Raw genomic sequence first — 14,783 nt, 5'->3', positions numbered from 1 at the left:
CATAAACACCAGAAACAGCTTGTCCAGTCACCAGCTACCTATTTTAATAAATTAGAATAGGCTTTCTGTGTTGGAATTCCTATCCCCATCCAAATGCACCTGGACCCAGCTCATAAGTCATCATCTAAGTAAAAAAAACAACTCTAAAACAAAAATCTGCGAACAATCAGAATTTGAACACATACCTGAAAAGCCACATCACTGTTAATTGAGGTTTTTATAGCCATTATATACCCTCGAAGAAGGGGATACTTAATTGCAAGCCAGTCTACAATAGCAATCACCCTGTCTTCAAAAAAAAATGCTAGTTGCAAACCAAGATTAAAATTGGTCATTCAAACCATGATTTTTGCTTGCTGATCTAAAGTCATTATTGCCATAGAGATCTAAACTGATACACCCCAGAAAGGCAAATAAACTCTTAATCAAAAAGAATCCTGCTATTTGAAAGGCTGCCTCTTCTATCATCACCCAAGCCAAAATATGAAGTTACCCAATCAGGGGAGCCCTCTGCTGCCCTCCTGATGGGGGGCTCAAAGGATCACCATAGAGCAACCTGCCTGGGACCCCTCAAGCCCAGCTTAAACCCCTGGGCAAGCTTACAAGGAAAGCTAGTTTCGTTCTGCTCAAACGAGGGGCTGAGTCCTTGATTACAAAACTAGAAACTGTTAGAGAAGAGAAAAAATTCCAAATAGAAATCACTCAGTTTTAAAAAAATCAGCAGCAAATCTTTCCTCCACCTTTTTGGGCTTCTTAGCTTTTTTTTTTTTTTTTTAAAGATCTCCAAACGGCAGCAGCTTTGGGTCGGCACAAAAAAACCCCGACAAAAAAACTCAAACCCACTATGCAAGAATTTTTTCACGAACACCCTTTTTGTTCACACACACCACTGTTAACTGCTATTTTAAGGTTGCCATTAGCCCCTCATTGCCCACACGGCTGGCTATTGCACCCCGTGGTGCACAGGGAGCATCCCCCTTGCCGAGATAGCGTTCCCACTGCTGAGCTACAGCAGCATTTCTAGCACCGGTGGCTGCAAAGAGAAGATGGAAAGAGAGATGGAGGTGTATTGGACACAGTGGTGCATGCAGCCCCAAGCAATAAATACCAGAGAAATAAATCAGGTTGCTCATTTGAACAAAGTATTTAAGAGCTCCTCGATGAGGGCATCCGTCCACACCATCACAGCCGACAACTCTGTCTGCAGGAGCGGACCAGTGTTTAATAAAATCTCAAATTAACTTGTCAGGCCAAGGGGAAAAAAAAAAAAGCAAAAAAAAAAGCTTCTCTTACTTGCAAATAGTGTATTTTTCATTAAAGCATCACAGCTGTGACAGACAGCTATCTCCAGGCAGCCATCCTATGCCTTTGGCAGGACATTTCTGAGAAGGTGCACAGTTTCTATAAAAGCATTCCTTAGTCCAGCTCTATAGCTCAATACATAGTCTATAGGTGCCAAACGCGCCCAGCACCTCCATGCCGCGCCCCTTCCACCAGTGCTGCCGCCGCAGCCATGGAGCACGTTGGACCAGATGATAAGCGATGCAAGCTGCGGTGCTCGGGGAACGGCACTGCTCCATGTCCATGCAGACAGAAAGGAAACTACAGAGGAGCAACCACACAGTTCAAGCTGATTTCACCCCCTTGATTTGCTCCAATGCCAATTAGAAAGCCCTTTCAGGGAGAAACAATAAATCTTGTCACAGTGCCATGGCCTCAAAACCAGATGACTTAAGTGCAATTACCAGCCACGGGACTGACTCTGATCTACAGGGCATTTTTCGCAGGCGGGATAGCAGGAGCAGTCACTGCTCCCTCCATTTTCAGGTGTACAGCTGGATGCGTCTCACTCCTGATTTTCAAGCGTTGTGCATCAAGACCTCTAGCTGAACAGTGGGAGCCATGCCAGCTGCGAGCAATCAGACCCAAACTGCCTTAAATTGGGCAGATAAGGGATGGATTGGCCAGCAAGAGGGAAGCAGCAAGACCTGTGCACCAGGGCAGGGAAAACATTTTACATCCAAATAAACACCACCTTCCCATAAGCTTTTTATCTGCCCACAGCCTTGTCTGTTGGTGTTAACCCCCTGCCTGGCTGGGCTGGCTCCTGGCATTCTGCAGAGAAGGAAAGGAGAAGCAGGTCTGAACCTCAGCATGCAGCAGGCATTGGGATGCAAAATGGCACACTGGGCATGACCAACATCACCTTGGGGGATGCTGCTTATCGGCACACAGCGACCCACTCGCCCAGGGAGACGGTCTCACCACGCTGAGACCTTTGCTTCCTGGTGGGATGCAGGCTGGGTGGCACGGGGCAACTGCCTGCAGCTGGAAGTCATGGGAAAAGGGGTTGGCTGGAGGAGAAAGGGGACTTGGGGCAACAGCCTGAGCTGGCCAAAACCATCAGGAAGGGCAATGAAGCCTTCACTTTTTACAAAAAGTAATGTAGCACCTAATGTTGGCTCTTGGTTGGGGTGGCATGGGTTTGAGATCACTTAATGCAGCGGTGCTGGAGCTGTTCAGAGCCCTCCAAAAGACATGTCCTTCAAACCTATCAGATCATGGGACTTTCCTGGGCAGACCTGCAAAAACTTTACACCCAGGATCTGCATAAAGCATTATTTCAACATGTCCTCCGGGTCTCAATGAGAATTTAGCACCTGGAATTAGTTATGGAAAACAATATTTCAGAAGCCGCTGGATTTTTTTTCTTCCTAATTCAATAAAGCAATAACGATCGTCTGCTGAGAGCAAGTAATGGGATCCCAGAAGCAGCTCAAAGACAGATGGCAGCAGCAGCATGCCTGTTTGGTAATATTTCTCAAAGCGCTCTCCAATTTGAAAGCCACAATCATATCATCTGGAAAATTAATATGGCAGGTCAGAACATAAGGTAGAGTTTGTAAAAACGGATTTCAGGGTATTAGCTGGCCTGGCCCAGCATCTCAGTACTGACTTGGGACTCCAAAAAAATCAGGATTCATGCCCCAGTCTGCCAAAGGTCCCTTGGGCAGGTTGCTCAGGACTAGATGAAAGCAACACATCTGGGTACGAGGGCTCAGTTTAACTCGGCTTCACCTTTTGGGGGGGTGCCCTCCTCTGCCCCAGCACCGTTGGTCTCACATTGGCATGCTGTGCCCCACCAAACACAAAGGGTATTTGCTTTTCTCAAAGCTTAAAAGGTTTTGCAGTATGTAGAGTACGTACTGCCCATTGCAGGCAAAACGGAGGCAGACACGCTCAAGGACAAGCCTCTCCCCACAATAAGTATGCTCATTATTACTGAGGAATCCAGAAATTCAGGTAATTCAACTCTTCCTCAGGTCCCCAGGGTAATTTTAGCACAGACCACTAGTTTTTAGCCAGACCTTTCCAGTAGACCTGGTATTTTATCTACTGGGCATCATACTCCGTTCACAGGGGGAAGGAGCAGCAAACAGTGCCTTCCAGGACATCAGGAGAAATATGGGATATCTCCCAGGGAAGAAAGAAGACACGGTACATCTGAGAGGACAGGAGGGGCTGAGCAGAACCAATGTGCAGCCCAGAGCCACAATGAAGCTGATCTCGGGGGAACCCCACACCCAAGGAGCTGCAGGGACACAGCCTTTCCAGCTTCCTCCCCTCACCTATGTCTTTATGTATCAGGGTACGCTGCAATTAAGAGAGAGGGGGGAAAAAAACCCCAAAACTATAATCCCAAGGGGAGTTCCCATTCCTAGAGCCAAGCCTAGCAGTGCCCCCACTGCAGCATGCCCAGCTGTTTGCTGCACGATACGTGCACCCCTATACATTTGCATCCTTAGCAGGCTTTTAATAGGGAACGCTTGCTGAGCCCATGTTTCTAGCAAAGCTGAGTTACATGCAGTGACAAGCTCATTTGCTCTTTGGGGACGGGGCTTCAAATAGCTGCTCGCTTGTGGCAATTAAAACAGGCAGAGCACTGCCACCGACTCTGCTAGCCTGCGCTGTGACTGATGCAAGTGCCGTCTGTAGCGCTCCGATAAGGATATTGGATGATTCAGAATAATCTGGGCTTTGCTGAACATATGAGCCCGAGTGTTTGTGCTTCTGTTTCCATCTAACAGGAATACTGTGTTATGCTCATTAGAAGGGGGAGAGGGTGGCTGGAGGTAGGTGGGCACCAAAACTTCCTCTCCATAAGACTGATGGGCACATCTGTCCTGCCCACCACTCAGGTCTCTTCCGTGGAGGTCTTCAACTCAAGGGTCTGGCCAGTCTAACCCCATGGCTTGGACACAGCAAGGGTGACAGAGCAGGCAGGGAGGGAGCAAAAAGTCAGTGTTAAGTCTTCTTCCCATCTTGGGGGATTTTCCTGAGCCACGACCTGGCAGCAGGGCTGCTGCACAAGCAGTCGGAGCTCAGTTAAGATGCAGGAGATGGGCATCAAAGTGGGCATGGCAGGGGGCAGGAGGAAGGGGAGGGACACACTGGCCCTTCAGCCTTCAAAACTGACTTCCAGCTGGGTTAGCGCCACGTTATGTCCATGCCTTAACTTGTTCTGACAAACCTTTAATCCCACAGACCTGCTGCATAGTCTACTCCCATCCCATTAAGACCACATCTCGCTCTCTGGATTTCCCTTTTGAGCCATTCCAGCAACTTGGCTTTGATTTCATCCGGAGTAGAAAGCCAAGCCAACGGCACAGCCTATTTACAACATGAACCGAATCCAGAACTGAAACATCCCACCCTTCAGCTGTCCTTGATCAAAAGGTTTACAGCCTAGATAAAATGGCATTTCAATCAGAGTTAAAATAACCAGTTTTCATAGTCCAATTAGCACCATACCCCCTCAGATAAGGGCTGCCCAGGAGCACGGCTGCATATTCAGTCTCTGAGATGAGGAGCTGGGTACAACAGAAGGGTGAGGTCTGGGAGCAAGGCTGTACGAGCTTGAATTAAGGTGGTGAGGAACACCTCTGCAGGCACGAACTGCTGTGCCACAAACACCTTTCTGCAGTCACAGGACTGTTTTCAGAAGTCTCTAATACTACTCAGTCTGCCACACTATGTAAATCCCTTTGTAGCACCTAAACGCGACCATGGCTAAGAAACAGGGTTAGGAAGAAGCAAGCTGGTTTCTGACGATGGGAGCCCTGCAGGTCTATAAATAGCAACAGTGATCAGCTAAAACTCAGGTCAAAAGAGACGCTGCCGAGATGTCACCACCTCTGCCAAGCACCGCTATCTTTAAGGACCAGGCAGACCTCGTATGTCGTTACCAGCCAGGGCGAGAAGAGCCACATCACAGCATCTCCTCCCGCACCGGGGGTCTCCCACTGGGCACCCCTCTGCCACGACAGAGACATAGCCCTGAGACAGAACCACAGGGGGTACAAAGTGGGTGCTAGTGGGGAGGGTCTGACACCCCCCATTATAACCACCCTGCTCTCTGCTGCTTGTAGGAAGATGGTAAATAGGAATGAATTTGCCTGGGATTAACTCAATCCCCGTCGAGGCACTGAAAGCGCTTGAAGTTTCCTCCTAAGCGCTCCCTGAAGGCAGCGCAGCATTTCACCACTAAGCACACATTGCAAAGACGACCGTACAAGCGAGGGCTGTAAAGCCTTGTGCAATTGCTGCTCTCTGGGATATTTTGTGTGCGGCGAGCGGGATGCAGAGGGACACTCAACCACGTGTGAGATTTCACATGCTCGACTGGTAGGAAAACCTCGAGCGGCATCCACACGAGCAAAATAGCTCCATCCACCACCACAGGCTGTAAATGATCTTATTCCTCTACCCGGGGACATCCAGGGGAGGGAACCGAAAGCAAGTAGCAGACACAGCAAAGCTTTCAAAAACATGGGGAGCCTCTGACTCGGTACCCCACTCTGCTTTGAAGAGCTTGACAGCCGCTTCCATTCCTCCGCTTGCTTTTCTTTTTAATGATAAAAGTGATATGCGAGTTGAAAGCCAGAGGAAAACCATGTCTCGTCCAAGCAAACAGCTTGCCGTAACTTAATGTACCGATGGAAGGACGATGCAGGGCGGTGGTGGCTCAGCGTGTGCAGCTTGCTGGGCTTGGTATTTATCAAGAGACAGAAGATGCCAAGAAGAAAGCAGGCCACTTCCCATCTCTCAGGAGTATTTATATTTACTTGCAGTTGTTTTTATTACCCCTCTCCACCGCAGCGTTGCTCTGGCATGTGGGAAGCCACGCTCTCCTGTCCCCTCTGAACAATTTAACGTGTCACCGCGGACCTTTCCGTGTCCCTGCAGTCGCAGCTCACTGGAGCCAGCCGTCAGCGGAGGGGAGCCTCTGCGAGCAACACCAGCCCCATTAGTCACCGGGAACCATTTAGCCAAGATAGTTTTTGACATTTTCCACAAGTGAATTTTGCATTATTTGAATCATCTACGCAGAGCGCAGCGAAAGGCGGCATACTGGGAGGAACAGCCAGAATTACTCATGAGCTTTTTTTTTTTTTTGTTGGCTCTAACTTAAATTGCGATCTGTTGAACAGACAAGTCGCACGTCGCTGCAGATGGCTGGGAGAAGCCCTTGCTCAGGCTGCAACAGAGGCCAAAAAGGCAAACAAGTCATTTATACGTAGAAAGCCTCAGCAAGTACAAGTATGCTACGCTCCAGCTTCGTATTAGTTGCTTTATTCAGTGCTAATCGTCCCATTAAAAAAAGGTAGAGCAGAAATAAATAAAATAAAAAAGGCCCAACCAAGAGATAACAGAAGTGTTCTTCACTGCAACGCTGCAGATACAGGATGAAATGAGGGCTGAGATACTTGGTGTAGGGATAAGGGGATTAAGAGGTGAAGGGCAGTGGCGAGGAAGCGCTAAAATGCGGGAAATCCACACACACACATGCAACCTGTTGGTGCAGGGCGATAAATTCAAGGTTCCCATCAATATTTTCTCACCATAAAAAATACAGAATATTCACTGCAATCACAAAGGGCCTATTTTTAGTGCCTAGCTCACGAGGTGCTCTTGAAGAGAGCTGTAGGGCGTCTTCAGGTAGGCACGTCCCCAGCAAGCGCTGGTCCCGGCCAGCCCATGCTGCAGATGCTCACCCCGAGCAGCGGGGACGGGAGCTGCCCCGTGGCAGAGACGGGGCCAAGCATCCCTGCCCAGGCGGGTGCTTCTCAGGGCAGATGCAGCCCGAATCACTGCATCCTTATGAGAAGGCAGCAGCCATGACAAGCCCCGGCTCCTGCAAACAGCATCACATGCTGTGCATACAGGTCACTGCTGGCTGAAGCTCTGCTAAAAACAAACAACAAATTGGAATAAAACTCGCATTTCTCTCCTATTGTGCAGCCTGATCGAATGGAAAATTTCTCCCGGATCTGCAACGTAACACGAACGACAGATTTATTTTTACAGCTGTATCATGAAGAAGGATGATCTCAAAAGAGAAATCACTCTGAAACGGGCAACTTGACTCAGCAACTCGGCGGTCTTGATGGATATGGGGTGCAACGTTGCCACATACAGACGCAAAGAGCTGTCTAACACCACAGCAGCACACAAATCCTGCCTGCCCAAAGGTTTCCTGGGTTTTGACCTGCTCACAGGAGGAAAAAACATATTCCTGAGCTTGCAGAAAGGTGCACAGAAGGGAGGACCGGTACCTACACAGCCAGCCCTACAGCCTTACTTCCCCAGCTACCCACTCCTCCACCACAGCCACCACGAGCGTGACACCTGGGGGTGAAATCCCCCGGGGGATGCCAGACCAGAGAAACACGTATTGTTAAATATTATCCCGCTTTTTGAGATCCAGCATTTTTCAGACCCAACACCCATTCTTTAAGGGCAGGGGGGATTATAATCTCTAAATACAGCTGCACGTTTCTGCACGAGGATAATAATAGGTCTTCGAGATGCAGTGCTACACTTATGCTAACAGCTGAGGCTGGAGGCTGCTTCACAGCCAGGAAAATGAATAGCCAGCGAGGTCCCAAGGGCAGGAGAAAACCTTGTTGGCTTTGCCGTTCAGTAAGAGAAGAGACCGTGTAAATGTAATCTCACGGCTCCTCCCCTGCTGTCACTCCCATTGCAAAGAGCTAAATCAAACACGGAGCTGACGCACCCAGAGAAAACTTTGAAATGTAGGAGATGCCACGCCAGCATCACCCCACAGCTTCTGAATGAAGAGCCAAGAAGGAGAAGGACCACTTTTGTTGTTTGAAAAGGCAGAGAGAGACAAGGGAGATTAAATCTCTCATAAAAATCATGTTTAACTATCTATCAGCAAGTAGATACTCTTTTTCATCCAGTCCTCCAGTACTCAGCCCTTGGTGCTCCCCCGAGCTCGCTGGACACAGCCAGGGTCCCAGAAACAACCACATTAACACCCAGGAACAATGGGGCAGCGTGTCAGAGCACAACATATTGTAAAACATGGCTTCAAGCCACAGAAATTACAGAAACATAAATTACAATTGTGCTCCAATGACTTCAGGGCTACCCAGACCACAAGGGACCTGCACCCAGCTACTCCCCACCAAATCGTTTTAGTATCTATTAGACCCCAGGGCGAAACCACCGACGCCAACAGGGACTTTGCCCACACTTACACAGCAGGCATCAGAGACTTGTAAATGTTTGGGTGTTCATTGAATGACAGGCACAAGATGAGATGGATGACAGGAAGAGATCGGGGATTTACTGCTATTAATAATGGCCATCGTTTTAATGTAGAACTAATAACCCCCCTGGGATCCCTAAGCACAACCCTTTGCTCGCGGGGCTGCTGAACCAGTGGGCACTAGTCAAGCTAAAGCCTCCTAAAGCATAAATACTTCAGACTGGGCCCTTAATTCACAAAACCAGCAGGTTTTACTAAAAAAATCAGACACTAACACACTGCAAAGTATAAAATTGAGACAATGAACCAAATGAGAAATGGGCTTTTAGGAAAAGCAGCATATGAACACCTTCACAGTTTCTGTGACATTTGGGTTGGGGGGGTGGGGTGGGGGGTGTTTTTTTAAAATTTCTTTTTTTTTTTTTCCTCTTTTTGGAAGTCATTTGCTAGATTAATGAGGTGATACTGTGGGCAGGCACTGCTCCTGCTGGTGGAGCTGGGCTGGAGAAGGCTTTGGACCAAGGCCATCCCTCCAGAATTGACAAGCCCCACTCCTACTACCAGAGGTGCTTTACTGAGCTCTTTGTCACCCCTCTGCTTTCCCTAACTCCTCCTTCTTTGCTCCGCTTTACCCAAATTTTCTTACACTACTGAGCAGAAAACCATCGACTGTTACATTATGATAGGATAACTACAGCCCTACACTGTACTTTCATACTCACACTATTTCATTCTCATTTCCTCAGCTGATGGTCTATTTTCCATCAATACAATTTAAACATTTATCCACAAAAATAATTTAAAGTTTTTAGGTATCTCCTCCTGCTGCAGATAACTTAAGAGCTGCTGAGAGGTTTCTGCCTCCTGACAAATGACCCCAACCACTGTTGGGAAACCAACCAGCAAGTTTTTAAACCTCCCTGAGATTTTTTACATTTCACTTGCTGAACGTCCGTGATCAAAGGTTGGTGATGATCTTACATGGCAAGGAGCACGTAGGGAACAAATTTATTCTCAGATATTTTAAATATTTCATATTTTAAATATTTCATATTACATTATATTCATAATGTAAAAAATGCAAAGGATCTCTTCAATCTCCCTAAGCAGAGCTAAAAACATGGGCCAGAACTGAAGTTTAACAAGTATCACCACTTCATACAGTCACAAATACAGCAAATACATTCAAAATGGCTCAGGGACAAAAGCAGGGACTTCAAAAAGAAAGTAGTTTGGTAAAGAACACACATGTATAAATATGCTCCTTTTATTCAGGGTGGGGGAAAAAAAAAATCTATTGCGTGCATCTGAATACTTACGAAACTGCATCTGATGAACACGACTTCGAATTGAAAAAAGCACGAAAGAAATGTAAGGAAGAACGCAAAGATTTTCTATAAAACCAAACAGTTCCAAGCAAACCTATTAGGCAGCCAGGCATTTTGGGTTTCATTTCAGCACTAACTAAAGCACATATTTTAGTGCTGTGCCATTGCTCTTGATTAAAATCAAAATCAAGTTCTACATTTTTTCGGTTTAGCACTTAGGATAGGGAGGAAATGAATTAAAAGAAACTCAACAAATTTTAAAAGAACACTGAAGAAGAAATTAATTTATCAAATTAGCAATGCACAGTGGCACTTCAAAACCCCAGAGAAACAGAAAGGATGCCTGCAGGTTACTCCTTATGATACCAAACAGAGCAAATCCAATCAGATGAACATGCTGCAGGATCAGTCAGGCGAAAGCCACAGGAGCAGCATTACAAAGTGAAAGATGTACAAAAAGAGGATTTTCTAAACCTATTGTACTAGCTTGAAACCAAGCTATTCCCCCCTGGAGGAGATGACAGCATTGCTGGTACAGTCCTGCAGAACAAGCTGTCCAAAAAAACCCTCAAAGACAACACAGAGGAAAACTCGAAAAAAGTTTTAATGAGAAATTAAAAATCCTACTAGAACATTAGGGCTGCAATGTTGCATTTAAAATAACACATCTCCATTCAAAACCCCATTTCCTACAGGGGAGTGTAAGCAAATTGTTATATTTTACCATGCTATTTCATAACTTCTTGTCTTTAATGGTGCCATCATAGATAGCTCCCTGCTTCACATTTCCCCTTGCTTAAAATAACCACCTATCGCAAAGGCACTGACCTTCAGGAATAAGTGAATGAATGAGAAAACTGGCACGCCAGCACGCGACCAAATTGAAAACGATGGCAGCAGTTATTTTGGAGCACGGAGATGAACAGAGAGAAGAATATGATTATCTACACGTAAAATACTGAGTGACACCGACAGCAGACAGGAACTTCTGTTTGCCCAGTCTTGTGAAACAAGAATGAGCTGGTGCTCAAAGGAATAAAAAGACAGCAAATAAGAAAACCAAAAAAGATTTTTTTCTTTTTTTTTTTTCCTCAGCAAGCAATCAACTCAAGACGGCACAGAGGCCAACTGCTTCATCATGATGGAAATTTATTACCTGCCTTTAAGAGAAAATGACCATCAAGCCACATGAAAAGGAATAAAATAGACAAAGAAAAAGAATATTTCAAAGGAACGTACATGCTTCCGAGCAGAAGGCATCACCTAATTATCGAGTTAAGGTGTTTTGCTATGCAGTACAGTTAACCCTCCTCTGAAAAATCTGCTCATGGTATTTTTAAGTGGCAGGATGGAGCGTGATGGACTACAGCTCATACACTAAGTCTGTTGTTATTTTATTTATATATACAAATGCTATTTTATAGCTTTTATACGTATATAAAAAAAGTAAAAGACACATCAAGCTTACATAAACACTGCATTTTCAAAACTGGGCTCTCAAAACAGTTTCAGAAACCATCATGCCAAACAAGTACTAGAGTTCTCACCTCGCCACACCTGCAGTTTCTGGCAGTACCACAGATTGTGCAGGAGAGGATGTACCAAGTAAAACACAATTTTGGTTTTCTTAGAAAATGTGATATTTTTGACTATTTAATCCTGCTAGAGAGCCTTGAAAACAGAAAGAGAAGTTGCAAATCCATATCTATTGCAGCTCAAAGTAGAAACATCAACTATTCACATGAAAATATATTCATAAGGAAATGCAAATGGAAAATACAACCCCACAAATCACCTCATTAGCAACACTGTGCAGCCACCCTGCAGCACCTGCTGGGTTCGAGGGACCAGACTGGATGTGTGTTTTTCCCTGCCAGGATGGTCAAGCAGTGGAGCAGGTGGGACCAGCACATCCACCCATGGGAGTTTGCTTTGAGCGGAGGTTGGACTGGGTGATCTCCGGAGGTCCTTTCCAACCCAGCTCCTCCCATCAAGAAAGAGAGCAACCTCCAAGCTGCCTCCCATTAACCTGTTCTAACACCACCAGACCGGTTCAGCCACCTTTCTATGTGACCCTGGAATAGCAGCACAAGTAATTATGCTGAGGAAAGCGAGTCACACTTCAACAAGGCAGTAACCACTGCTGCTCCCCCAGCCAGCCCATCATACAGGCTGCCGACACAAGCTGCAAACACTTCTCTTGGACAGCTGTTTTCATCCCCCAGCTCCCTCAACGACCTACTTACAAGTCATAAGGTTGCTTGCTGTTGAAATGCATATTAAGCTCAGAACAAACAAACAAACAAAAAACCACATCTTTTTTCATCCTGGGTCCAATTTTTGAGATTTGGTGTTTAAAAATGCTCCGCAGTCAATCACACTTCAGAGGGCATAGGGACTTAGAGATGGTAAGAGATGGCCTAGAGATGCTAAGCAGAAACTCCATGCGCACATACATTTTAATGCGGGTATCTGCAAGACAGACTCGGGGTAGAGCCCACTGTGGGAAAGCTCTTAGGGCAAGGCAGAGGAGACAAGTCCAGGCTGACCAGAAATGGAGCAATTGGTGCATTTTTGCTTATTTGCTGGTTAACTGATACTATTCAGAGTAGTCAGTCAACTTTCAATGCAACGCTTGGACAACAAAATAAATGTTTGGCAAATCTATTTAAAAGTGAAACAGAGAAGTGACCCATGGCATTTCCTTACAGGTGCCTGAATTTCCACCTCAGGGCCCTTAATTAAGACGTGAGACCTTATACTGAGCTTCACAGGGGTAAATACCTCTTTACAGGGGTACAAAAGCAGTACCCAGCTAATTACATCTTGCTATACCAGGGGTATCATCTACTCCAACTCTCCTTCCGCCAGGAAAAGGGACTGGAAGGCAGGAGTCTCTCTCAAACAACGGTGTTTAGAAACCACTGTGTCTGGTGTCAGGAGCGAGCATTGCACGCCTACCAGAAACCCAGGGGACTTCAGTGCCCGAATCCTGTTTTCTCACACACTGGAGCGGCACAGTGGCTTTCCAAAGCATAGCTTAAACTTTCTGTTACTAAGCCTGAGAGCAGGAATCCCCATGGTTTGGATCTTAACAGCTGCAAAAAAATCCGTGTCACTTCCCACCCTGCGTGGGGGTCTCTGACCTGACAGATTGGCACGGGGAGCCCCACACCCCAGCCAGCCCCAGCACCCCCTGCTCACCACCACTGCTGGATCCATCCCCAGGAGCCCTGCACATCCATTTCACACATCCCACGAAACGCCCCCCCAGCGAGGCATCAGCTTGTGCACGACTCTTCACACCTCTCCTGCTGCCGAGCACGATGCTGCCTGAAACTCATCCACCACCGAAACATCACCACCTGGGATGAGTCAGGGTCTAAGACGCTCAACACCTTGGGGTTGCCAGCAACTCCCCTCCCACTGTTGAGTCCTTCAACTTCAGGACAATTTTGTGTCCCCAGACCTCACCTTGGCCAAGCATTCTGAGGTCTCAGCTACAGAGACCAAACCTCTCCAGTGGTCTACCATTTCTCTTTACCTAATTTACCTCCCTTGTCTCATTAAAGCTCACATGATCACAATTATCCCCCGATTAGCCAGCAAAGCCCTTGCTCTTGGTCAATGCTTTGCAGCTGCCAAAAGTAAAGGTGCAACTTCTGTGCTTGCAGAAAACAAGAACTTCTCCTTGCAAACCTCGGTGGCGGCAGCCGCCCCACCACCCATCCGAACTGGCTGGGAAGGCTGCCCGAGGAAGAGGAGGTGTTACCTGGGTGAGGTGTGGGTTGGGGTTGAAGCCGCACTGGTTGCAGACTTTGCTGTGACACTGGGTGCAGGCATTGAAGTTCGGCTGGCCGGGGGAGGAGGTGAGCTCCGTCGTCTTGCATATGGGGCAGAGCGTGCTGCTGGGGAGGGGAGCGATCTGCGGGAGCGAGTAGGGAGAGGTAGGGGTGCTGCCCCGGTCCGGTGATGCTGAGGGAGACTTCCCTGAGCCCTGGCTCCTGGCATCCACCTGCAGCATCCTCCGCGGTCCCTCTGCCGGTGGTCCGGGCTGGCCCCGGCCCCTCATCTCCCGGGGGCTCTGGGAGCTGGGTGCAGTCTGTGCCAGGGAGGGGGATGCCGACCGCTGGCCCGTGGCCTGATCCAGCTGCTCCGGTCTCCTCGGCATGCTGAAACACCATTAAAAATACACATAATAAGCCCAGGTTTAGTACATTTAATGACGCCAGTCAATGTAGAAAACATCTAAAGCACCCTCTCTACCCCTGAAGGCCCAGCTCAGCCAAGAAGGCACAGCGATACCGCACTGCAAACCTGGGAAATTGTTCAGATCAGCAGAAGGATACGCTTTACCTTACAAAATGAGGCATGATTTCAGCTTTCTCTTATATAACCCAGCAGCAGAGATGTAATTGAATTATCCGGCGTATTCCGAGTTGAACTTTAGTCAGAAAGTTACACATAAATGAGAAGCGAATGAGAAGTTTGGGGCAGCTCAGCCTCCTGCCAGCCAAGGGCTCCCCGTTAGCACTTCTCCAGCACAAGCGCGTGCTCGAAGAGGCGGCAGCAACTCTGGTTTGCAGATTGCGGGGCCCCTTCTGCACGGAGACGGCCAACGCGTGCTAAACCATCTTCTCACAACCTACTTTTATGAGTTGTTGTGAAACAAAAAGACTGCAAAGAGCCCTACTTATTGAAGGAAAACCCCTCCAGAAGCCCAAAGGAGGCAGGAGAACTACTTAGACTTTCTCAACTGTCTAGCTGCCCCCTCCCTATGGAAGTCACAGGTGAAAGCAACTGAGGGCTTGTTTCCCAGGGGCCAGAGCTGTGGGAAATTAAGAGAGAAGGCATCAGCTCTGCTCTAGTAATCATTACTA

The 14,783-nt window shown here is 47.4% G+C and overlaps 1 protein-coding gene across 3 annotated transcripts in view; it reads right to left on the bottom strand.

The window, feature by feature from the left end:
- Positions 1 to 14,783, bottom strand: part of BSN (bassoon presynaptic cytomatrix protein) — a 97,258-nt gene that overhangs the window by 59,409 nt on the left and 23,066 nt on the right. For all 3 annotated transcript variants that reach the window (XM_069769631.1, XM_069769632.1, XM_069769634.1), the window contains exon 2: positions 13,676 to 14,075. In XM_069769631.1, coding sequence (XP_069625732.1) covers positions 13,676 to 14,075 — 400 coding nt within the window. The remainder of the gene's footprint in view (positions 1 to 13,675; positions 14,076 to 14,783) is intronic.

The sequence above is a fragment of the Haliaeetus albicilla genome, chromosome 24, assembly GCF_947461875.1.
Source record: "Haliaeetus albicilla chromosome 24, bHalAlb1.1, whole genome shotgun sequence".
Lineage (NCBI taxonomy): Eukaryota > Metazoa > Chordata > Aves > Accipitriformes > Accipitridae > Haliaeetus > Haliaeetus albicilla.
Note: the sequence above shows the minus strand (reverse complement) of the source record. Positions and strands in the feature narration are given on the sequence as shown.